The sequence below is a fragment of the Tauraco erythrolophus genome, chromosome 1 (genome assembly GCF_009769465.1).
Source record: "Tauraco erythrolophus isolate bTauEry1 chromosome 1, bTauEry1.pri, whole genome shotgun sequence".
NCBI classification, from domain to species: domain Eukaryota; kingdom Metazoa; phylum Chordata; class Aves; order Musophagiformes; family Musophagidae; genus Tauraco; species Tauraco erythrolophus.
Window position 1 is genome coordinate 65,403,432 of NC_141465.1, and position 10,719 is coordinate 65,414,150.

Consider the following 10,719-nt stretch of genomic DNA (forward strand, 5'->3'; position numbering starts at 1 on the left):
AGGGCAGGGAGGGATGGAGGGAGGAGGGAGGGGAGAGGGAGGAGGGAGGGGAGAGGGAGGAGGGAGGGAAAGCGGGGGGGGGGGGCTGGGGGGGGGGGGTGACTTCCAGCTCCGACGCCACTTTGCCTAAATTAAAAAGCAGCCAATCGGAACGGCCGGAAGGGGGGCCGCGCGGCCGGCGGCGGGCTGTCCGTCACGGGGCGGGCAGCCAATCGGCGGGGGCGGCGGCGGCCGGCTTCCTCGCGGCGGGGCCGGGTGGTGGCGGCGCGGGCGGCGGCGGCGGCGGCGGGCAGACGGCGGGAGGGCGGGCGGGAGGGAGGGAAGGAGGGAGGGAGGGAAGGAGAGAGGGCGGGAGGGAGGGCGCGGGCACGGCCCGGGAGAGGGAGGCGGGGAGAGGCGAGCGGCGGGACTCCGGCACCGCCAGTGCGCGCTGCCAGCCCGGCAGCCAACTTCCCCGCTGGAGTTAGTGTATAAAGGATACCATATATGCACACACACATACACACACCTCTCCACCAAGGCGCTCCTCCTCCGCCTCCTCCCTCGACCAACTGCTGGAATTAAAATAAAAAGCAAAACAAACACAAAAAAAAAAAAAAAAAACCAAAACCAACAAACAACAAACCGAGCGAGAGAGCGAGCGAGCGGGAGAGGGAGAGAAACAATTCGCGAGGTAACGAGAAATTTCAACTTTTTAATTTTTTTTTTTACTTTTTTTCTTCTTCTTCTTCCAACCGCCTAAAGGAAAGGTAGAGAGAAAAAATGTCTTATCCAGAGCGTGACTCTAGCAAGAAGGCTCCGACAGGACTCTTGTTTCAAAGGGGACAAAGTGCTCCAGCAACAGCACAACTTTGAGAAATGCATCATCACCACCATCACCACCATCATCATCACAGGAAGTTTTCTTAGGACACCAACAAAACTTGCAAATAAAAGAGCAAAAAGGAGATCGAGGAGCCGAGGAGAGAGAGAGAAAGAGAGAGAGACAGAAAAAGGAAAATATACCCACACACAAAGCCTTAAAGGAAGAAGAAAAGGAAAAGTTTCACTCTGAGAGGGGAAGGCTGAGAGGTGGAGATGTACTCCTAGGGGAGCGGAGGGGAGAAGGCACGGGGGCTTTTTGATTCCCCCCCCCCCCCCGTTTTCGCTTTTTAGCCTTTGTTTGGTTTCCTCCCTGCGAGCAGCAAACTCGGGCGAGAAGAAGGCGGAGGAAAAATATATGTACAGCTAAATATTTCTCCTTTTTTTTGGAAAAAGAAAAAAAAAAGCAAAGCAAAGCGATTAAAAAAAAAAAAAAAAAGGCGAAGCGAGAGCCGGCGACTGCAAAGAGCGCGCCGCGGAGCGGAGGCAGGACGGCCGGCGGACGGGCGGAGGAGAGCGCGCCGCGGAGCGCTAGCAGGTGAACCCCGCGCCCCGGCGCCCCGGCGAGGCTGGGAAGGCGGCGGCGGCGGCGGCGGCGCGGGCGGCGGCCCCGGCAGCGGCCCCGGCAGCGCCGGGCAAGGGCGCTCGCGGCGGGCGCCCGGCAGCCGGCGGCGGCGGCGCGGCGGCGGCGCGGCGGGGGCGAGCGGCGGGCGGCGGGCGCGGGATGGCCGCGGCCACCTCTAACCCCTACCTCCCCGGCAACGGCATCCTGGCGGCCGGCTCCATCGTCCACGCGGACTCGGGCGGCGGCGGCGGCGGCGGCGGCGGCGGCATGCAGCCGGGCAGCGTGGCCGTCACCTCGGTGGCGGGCGGCTACCGCGGCGACCCGGCGGCCAAGATGGTCCAGAGCGACTTCATGCCGGGCGCCATGGCCGCCAGCAACGGCGGCCATATGCTGAGCCATGCCCACCAGTGGGTGACAGCCCTGCCCCACGCCGCCGCCGCCGCCGCCGCCGCCGCCGCCGCCGCCGCCGAAGCGGGCTCGCCCTGGTCCGGCAGCCCCGTGGGCATGACGGGCAGCCCCCAGCAGCCGCCGCCGCCGCCCGACGTCAAGGGCAGCGGCGGGCGCGACGACCTGCACTCGGGCGCGGCGCTGCACCACCGGCCGCCCCACCTGGGCCCCCCGCACCAGGGGCACCCGGCGGCCTGGGGGGCGGCGGCGGCCGCCCACCTGCCCTCCATGGCCGGCGGGCAGCAGCAGCAGCAGTCGCTCCTCTACTCGCAGCCCGGGGGCTTCACGGTGAACGGCATGCTGAGCCCCCCCCCCGGCGGGCAGAGCCTGGTGCACCCGGGGCTGGTGCGCGGCGAGACGCCGGAGCTGGGCGAGCACCCCGGGCACCACCACCACCACCACCACCAGCACCCCGGGCACCACCCGCCGCACCACGGCGGCGTCAACAGCCACGACCCGCACTCGGACGAGGACACGCCGACCTCCGACGACCTGGAGCAGTTCGCCAAGCAGTTCAAGCAGCGGCGGATTAAGCTGGGCTTCACCCAGGCCGACGTGGGGCTGGCGCTGGGCACCCTCTACGGCAACGTCTTCTCGCAGACCACCATCTGCCGCTTCGAGGCCCTGCAGCTCAGCTTCAAGAACATGTGCAAGCTGAAGCCTTTGTTGAACAAGTGGCTAGAGGAAGCCGACTCCTCCACGGGCAGCCCCACCAGCATCGACAAGATCGCCGCCCAGGGCAGGAAGAGGAAGAAGCGGACCTCCATCGAGGTGAGTGTCAAGGGGGCCTTGGAGAGCCACTTTCTGAAATGCCCCAAGCCCTCCGCCCAGGAGATTACGAACCTAGCGGACAGCCTGCAGCTGGAGAAGGAGGTGGTCAGGGTTTGGTTTTGCAATCGGAGGCAGAAAGAGAAACGGATGACCCCCCCGGGGATCCAGCAGCAGACCCCCGACGATGTCTACTCCCAGGTCGGCACCGTCAACTCCGACACGCCGCCCCCTCACCACGGACTGCAGACCAGCGTGCAGTGAGGGGCACCGCGGGCGGGCCGGGGGGCGCGGGGGCAGCGCGGGCCGGGCCGGGCCGGGCACCGCCGCCGGCACCGGCACCGCCGCCGGCACCGCACGCTCACACAGACACACTCGCACACACGCACGCACACACACACACACACACACACACACACGCACACACGCACGCACGATCCAGGCTCGTTCAGACTGCTTGTGTTTATATATATATGGATATATGAGTGCATCTATATATATATAAGATCGATACCAATAGGGAGCGGTGGAGAAGGTCAATCCGAGCGAGAGCGTTTAGACCGTGTTGGGAAAACGGGGTGGAGATGCGTTAATGCACCAAAACTGCAGATGTGCCGGGGGGTTGGTTGTGGGGACAGGGCTTGGGTGGGTGGGCTTGGCCTTTTTTTAGTATTATTTTTTTATTATTATTATTATTTTTCACTCTCCGAATGAGCCCCTTCTTGCAGCGAGGAACATCACTGAAGTCTGCACCTCTTCTCTCCCCTCCTCCCCCCCCTCTCCCCGCACTCTCCCCCCTATCCCCAAAAGGGCTCTCTTCTATGAATCACGGAAACTTTTTTTCTCCTTTCTCTCTCCCTCTTTTTTGTTCCCCTTCTTTTTTTTTTTTTCTTTTTTTTTTTTTTTCTTTGAATGGGAGCAATCCAAAAAAGGGAAGCAGAAGCAAAATAATCTGGTTAATCAGAGGGTGCCTGCTGCATTCCAGCACCCTGTTTTTCTTGGCCAAACCGTAGAATTTTGGTGCAAGGCAGACATTCGCTCTGAAAACATATATATCTATATATCTATATATTCTGCAAAATGAAAGGGGCCACTTTTTCCAGGAAAAAAAAAAAAAAGGAAAGAAAGAAAGAAAATATGCACACAGCACTAAAAACAAGCAGACTGCATAGGGAAGCAAATACATATATATATATTTATCTATATATAGGTATAGCTATAGAACAAAAATATGGAAACAAATGCCCGCACGCCGAAAAACTGACCCTGAGGAGAAAGGGGGGGGAGGGACAGACACCGGGGGGAGGGTGGGAGAAGGAGAGGTTGTTGGTCCCTAAAGTTCGAGCTCTGTAGAAGGACTTTGCATGAATCAAGGGAACCAGCAAGAGAAAGGGAAATAATTTAGGGCTGTCAAAGTCCTGCTCCTGACGGCTGCCAATCATCATGGAAGAGTCATAAAAAAAAAAAAATCCACTGCTAATATTTTTTTTATTAATATTTTTATTTTTTATTTCTGGACTGATTCAGATAAAGGGATTTAGAAGGACTGAGCATCTGCAGCTGCACTTATCTGAACTTCTCTGCTCCTAAATCCGTTGCCAACTTTGATTGAATGGGTGCTGTGGATGTGATTATATAATACTGCCATTTCCAAGCAGTGTTTTTGGTAGGTTTTAATAAACAGACTTTTCAAAAAGACGGCAATATAGAATTGTTAGATCCGTTGTTGATCTAAAAAAAATTTGCTTTATATTTTCATTAAATGACTTCTTTTAATATTTTATTCAGAATACCTATGAACTGCTGCAAAACGGTAATTTATTTTTTCCCCAGATCTTGTATTACGTGTTTTTTTCAGACGAGCACAAATCAAAATGAAATGAAAATATGGACAGTTGTTAGGTAATAAGGGTATCTTTTGATGTGATAATTTGATTGTAATTTAATTTGAGTAGTGATTCCGTAAGAGCTGATTGAGAAAATAAATTTGTTAGAATGAAATAGTCTGTGTCTGATGCATAAACACTGTGTCGAGAAAAAAAAAAAAAAGAATAATAATAATAATTTTAGAAGTTCTTTGAAAGGAAATACTGCAAATACTGAAGTGAGAGAAATACCCAGGGTCCGACCCGCTGGCCGCACGCCCCCCGTGCTCCCGGGCAGTGCCGCCCCCCAGCATCCCTCCCTCGGGCTGCCCGGCGCAGGGCTCACCCTCTGCCCGCCCCTCCGCCCAGCCGCTCTCCGTGGCCTCTTCCACCGACCCAGGGACCCCGCGGTCCCGGGGAAGGGAGGTGGCATTAGGGATCGGCACAAGCCACCTTCTCCCGGAACGGGCCGTGCCGGCCCGCTTTCGTCTTGCGCTTCGGCGCCGGCGCCGCCGGAGCCGACCCGCTGGTAGGGAACGGCCGATGCTGGGAGCAGGGGTGTTGCCAAAAGTTCGGTCTTGTTTTCCCTCTTTTCGAACTGAGGCTTGGGGCAGGGGGGGAAAGGGGAGGGGGGGAAGGGGGGACTAAGCTATAATGTATTTTGACGCATTTTCTGTCTGTATAAATATTTGTATTTGGTTTATCTTTATAATTTAAGGAGAAGGTACTTTTTTATTATTTTTTTCCCCCAGAAGGATATATAGAATAATACTTTCGGCATCCTACGTGCGCTCCGCCTAGTCCACCGTTTCCGTTGTTGCTGTCGCTGTCGTTGTTGTTGTTGTTGTTTTAGGGTTTTTCTGTGGGGTGCGAAATGGTGTAGTCTAGTTTTCTCCTCCACTCTGCCATAGCGCTGCCGTACCTTCTTTGGAAACCCGCGCGTGTGTTGGTAAAGTTGGAGGTGCCCCCAGATGCACTAGGTAGCCCGTCATATATTTATCCGCTCTAATTTATTGCGATACGAGGGCAAGTGATGACCGTTTCAACTCTCTTCGTTTTGAAGCGGGGAGGTTGTGGGAACTGAGAGAGCTGCTTCTAACACCTCCATCCGCCCACACCGATACTCTACTGGAGAATAAGGTTTTCTTTTATGATCCATCTCGTCCGTGGTTCCTTCCTCACCTTCCTCTCCCTCTTCTCGTCCGCGCCGCCCCCCCGCACCCCACCCCCCCCCCCCCCCGCCTTGTTTCTCTACGTGCTATTAAGGCAGGGGTTAACCCCCCAGAAATCTGCTGTAGGAACAACAAACATTTCTTCCTTTCAGCTAGGCCTTGTGTCAGTCCATAAATCAAAGCCAACCTGGGAGCCGTGCACCGGGATGCATTATTTTAACACCAGCTCGTAGTAAATATCACTGTCGGGTTGATTTGTGAAATCCGAAAGGCCCTACTGACACGGAGGAAAGGGGCGGGGGGGGGGGGGGGGGAGAGAAGGAGGGGGGGAAAAACCCCCCAACAACCCGACAAAGAGAACGAAAACCCGAAAGGGTAAAGGACGCTCTTTCTTTTGTTCGTTTTAGCAAAAGCTCCTGATTAATTTCGCATCTCGGGAGGGGGAAAGGCCGGGCACGGGGGGCGGGCGGGCAGCGCCGGGCTCCTCGCCGGGTGCCGGGTACCGTGAACACGTGAGGTGGGATCCCGGTTTTCACAGATGGAGGGGAGCGGTTTATTAGCCAACGGAGAAGGTCTAGTTAAATTTCGGAGCGGTATTCGGTTACTAGATCTGGATGGCAACAAAGAGCCGGCGTTAGGCTTCACACTGGGTTCTGTGAAAGGGCCACCTTGGCGGGTTGCTGCCGAAGAAAAGCCGGGGTTTAGGCTGGAGCAGCAGCGTTTGGTCGGAGGGACCGGCAAAACGCGCCCGTTCCGTGGACTTGCTGTGCACAAAAAGTGAGGCCATGGGCGCTCCCTCCCCCTCCCTGCGTCGTTCCCGTCCCCCCCCGCCCCTCCCCGCCCCCGAGAAACTGAATCCTTTGAATGTATTTAGGAATTTCAGGGTTGTGAGCCTATGAGATAACAAGAGGTAGATAATAACTGAGAGAGTTTGCGCTAAGGGTTATATTGTTACACGTGTAAATAATGAAAATATTGTTGTATATCGCCACATCTCTTAATGAATTTAGTAATTGTATTCATTTATAATATCAGTGTCCTGTGCTTAGTAACCGAGTCGACAGAATTTTCCTTACTTTTTAATTTTTTTCTTCTTTTTTTTTTTTTTTTTTCTTTTCTGCCTAAAGGAAAGCCAAATGTTTTACAAAGTTATGTTTGATCAGTCTGGGTAATCCCGAGATGTGATTATTTATAGTTTACATTTTCATATCCTGCGGTCCTCTGCTACGCCACCGTCTTCTCACTCCCATCCTATCCTTCCCCCGTCGAGTCTGTACACAATAAATCATTTTCAGGTGTATTTAAAATAGTCATCTCACTGCTGTTGATTTGCATATTTTCCGGAATTTATCGAAGAGATCTCTACCTTGGTTTAAAAACGCAGCGGTTCCTATCGGATCTTTACAGAATCCATATACTTTAATGTAGTGACTCGTGTTTGCACATTATCAATGCTCATAACTTGTTTTGTATGAATGGTTTTAAATGGAACGTTTAGAGAATAATTGGTTCTAATATGAAATGCAGTATATACTATTGATAATTTTATCAATAAGTGTAATATTTTAAATAATTTTAACAATTAAATTTGTTTTTTAAAATTATATATTTGTAAAATATTTATCCTGTTGAAAGCAACAGTATATTGTTGTATTTATTCGTTTATTTTTGTAATAAATGCTCAACATCTCCAAGCTACAGCAGAAGCGATACTTCTATATGTTTACACAGGGATACCTTGGTGAGGCGCAGAGATGCTCGTTCCGATTCACACGAAGGTGTAAAGGCTGCGTGTGTAAGGGGCAGGCTGCAGCACCCAACTGTAGGCGTGAGCTTCCTCGCCACACGTACTTCAGTTCGCTGAAGTTCCAGGGTAATTAATCAAACTCTAAAAGGGACGCAACAAGTCTCGGCCTCGGAGGCAGGCGTGGAGTAAGCGCTTTAGGATAGGGACCGGTTTTGCTACAACCGGGGGCGGCGAGGAGCTCGATGGCCTGTGGCGAGGCGGATGGATGGAGCGAGAGGAGAAGATGCAGGGAGGCGGTTACCCCCGCCGGTGCTTTCGGTTGCCGTCGGGAATCACGGAGCGGGCGCAGCCTTCAGTAGGCGGCGGGAGAAAGGGGAGAGAAAGGCGGCGGGCGAGCCCGCGGTGCCAGTGACACAGTGGCAGGGAGCTTTTTTTGGCTGAGAGGCTTCGGCGAGACAAAAAGCTCAGGGGTGAAGAAGGCCGAGCGGGGGAGCGCAGCCAAACCCTTTCTCCCCGACGCCAAAGGAGCAACCGAGGCCGCCGGGACGCCCACGGGGCCGCGCCGTCGGGGCCGCGCCGGGACCCGACTACCCCCCTCCCGCCCTCGCCCCCTCCCCGGGGGCGGCTGCAGCGGGGAAATGGGGGCGTCGCGTTTCCCCACGCGTGGAAGGCCAGTCCGGGGCAGCGCCGACGGGGCGGCCGTCGGTGTCCGGCTGCGCTCCCTCCCCGGCGGGGCGGCCCCGGAGGCGGAGCGGCCCGGGAGGGGCGGCCGAGCCGGTGCTCCCGGCGGGCGGCGGGCCGTCCCGAGGCGGCGGGCGGCCCGGGGGAGCCGGCGGGCGGGCGGCGCGGTGCGGCGGCGGCAGCTGCTGCGGGTCCCACAAGTTGTTTTCCTCGTGGCGACCATTCAGCAAAACGCAGGATCCTTTCTCCAAGATTTAAATTTCGCGGATGAATTACCATACAGCGGTTGCTTAGCAACTAAATTCAAGCCGGGCTAAGAATATGCAAGCTTTTTGTATTCTCATTAATAAAAATGCCACTCTGACACAGCAACCTGACTTTGGATCACTGCAACTTCTGTAAAAGCCATAGGAGAATACAAACCGGCTCCTCCATTTAATTACAGATCAGAGTGGCTTGAAATGTGATGTTTTGTTAATCTATCTTCCTAAAAGCGATGTAAAAAATAACGGCTTTTCAAGAGCAGTGGAAAACTACTTTTTTAATGGAGCTGTCTCCTGGTGCTACTGATGGCTGTAAAGCGAAATCTTTTTTTGAGTCGCACTTTCAAGTAGCATCCCCCCTTCCGTTTCGAGTTTCCTGAAATCAAAAAACATTAAGACGTTTGGAGCCACAGGGGACACAAAAAAAAAAAAAATAAAAAGCTGCAGCCGACCAGCGTGTTAGAGAGTCGAGCATCGCTCAAGAAAGGGAAGGGGGAATTAGGAATATCAAGGTGCAGCCCCAGCCAGGCTCAGGCCCACGATCCGGGGTGCAGTCTGTCCTTGCTCTGAAGCAGGAGGCTCTCGCGTGGAAATGGCTCTCTTTGGCACAAAGTGCGTAGGTACTTCGGCTGGGGAGGGCAGGAGAGGAGCCTCCAGGGACACCTTGTTGAATGTTTCTCTCCAAAATTTATTTCCCCCTCTGCTAACATTTACTTTATATTGCTCTTAGATCGGTGGAGATAGGATCTTGGCATTAGATTCTGGCATCACGCACCCAATCTCGTATATATGTGAGAATGACCTCATCAGAGGAGGACTGTGTGTATAGATAGAATTATTTAAACATAGACTAGACACCTACATATAAATCTATATATAAAGCCGTGTGTGTATGAGATATATATATATGTGTGTGTGTGTATGTGTGTATGCCTTGAGCAATACCAAAAAACTTCCCTGCCAGCACCGTAGCCTCCAGGCAGGGCTGACTTCCCCGCAGCTTTCGGAGAGGAGGGCAGCCCCTCTCCGCAGGGCAGCAGGCGGGAGCCCTCGGGCCCGGCGGCAACGGAGGGCGCAGGCAGCCAGGGCTGGGGCTGCCTCCCGCTGCCCGCCGTCGTGTGCGGACCGCTGCCCGCGGGAAGGGCCGCCTTTGGGACCGGGCACTGGCTGCACGGGTCGCTGGTGCCTTTTATTGATGGCTGGTGGGGTTGGCTGTGGTGGGGTTTTAGCAAGAAACAGTTAAATCCAAACTTTCTTCCCCCTCCCCCCCCTTTTTTTTTCCTATTTTTTTTGACCCCTTGAAAGCGCTAAAATTGAGCCTGAATTGTAAAAATCCCAAGCCACGTTAAAAATTGACTGGGTTCAGGCATGGGTTTTTTCTTTTATTTTCTGACGGGAGGGGAAAGGAAACTTGGAGGTCTGTCCGAGTTGTGGAGGTCACTGAGGAATCAGGGGGTGTCCCCCCCCTCTTTCTCCCCCCACTTCTCTCTTTCTCTTTTGAGGTTTTCTTTTCTCCCCTGAAAGGGGAGGATGGTTGAAGGAGGGTGGTCGAGGGGGGGTAGGCGTTTTCCTAATGTGAGTTTATGATGGAGGGAGCTCTCTCTCTCTCTCTCTCTCTCAGCAGGATTTAGTCTCTACTTGCTTTAAAACGTAGAACAGCCGACAAAAAAAAAAAAAAAATCCTGTATAACAAATACCAAGGGAAGAAAGACAGTCAAGCGAGAACCTGTGAAGACTAGAGTCCCCCTGAAACTCAGGCTCACCCAAAGCTTTAGCAGAGTGTTTTGCTTCTCTCCTCAACGGTTAAAGGAAGAGTATCACAAGGCTATAGCATAAATAATCACATTCCCTTCCATTTTGCATCTCTCTCTCTCTAACAGAGTTGAGATTAAAAGCCAAAATCAGAGCACAGCCCTCACAGAGTGGTTGAATTGTGCCAATACATATGTTTCCCACTCACATGTTGAAAACTGTACCTTCAAACATAGGCTTGTTTCTGATAGTTTGCATTCCTTCAACTACAAGGGGGAAAAAAGCCAAACAGAACTTTTCTGAATCGTTGCTAATGCGCACATCAGTGGGGTGAAAGACAGCGTTACAGCAGCTCTCGATACCTTCAATGCAGACGGGGAAGGTTTAGCAAGGCAGCCCACTGGCATACCAGAAAAGAGATCTTTATTTTAGACTTGGGATGGTTCGAACCGGTTCAACACCAATACTGAGCACCGCAAAGTGTTTGGTTTGGGAACAAACTTTCCTCTGCAGTAGCATGAAGTGAATCGCTGCTCCTTGATTCCAGATGCCCCGCCACTCCAAATGTCCCCTCCCTGCCTTTCTTGCAAGGCATACG

General features: G+C 53.5%; 1 protein-coding gene across 1 annotated transcript; it reads left to right on the forward strand.

The window, feature by feature from the left end:
- Window positions 1-1,585: 1,585 nt before the first annotated feature.
- Window positions 1,586-2,905, forward strand: POU3F3 (POU class 3 homeobox 3). Its single transcript, XM_086610461.1, has one exon. It carries the CDS (start codon window positions 1,586-1,588, stop codon window positions 2,903-2,905), a length of 1,320 nt encoding a protein of 439 aa, XP_086466587.1.
- Window positions 2,906-10,719: the final 7,814 nt, after the last annotated feature.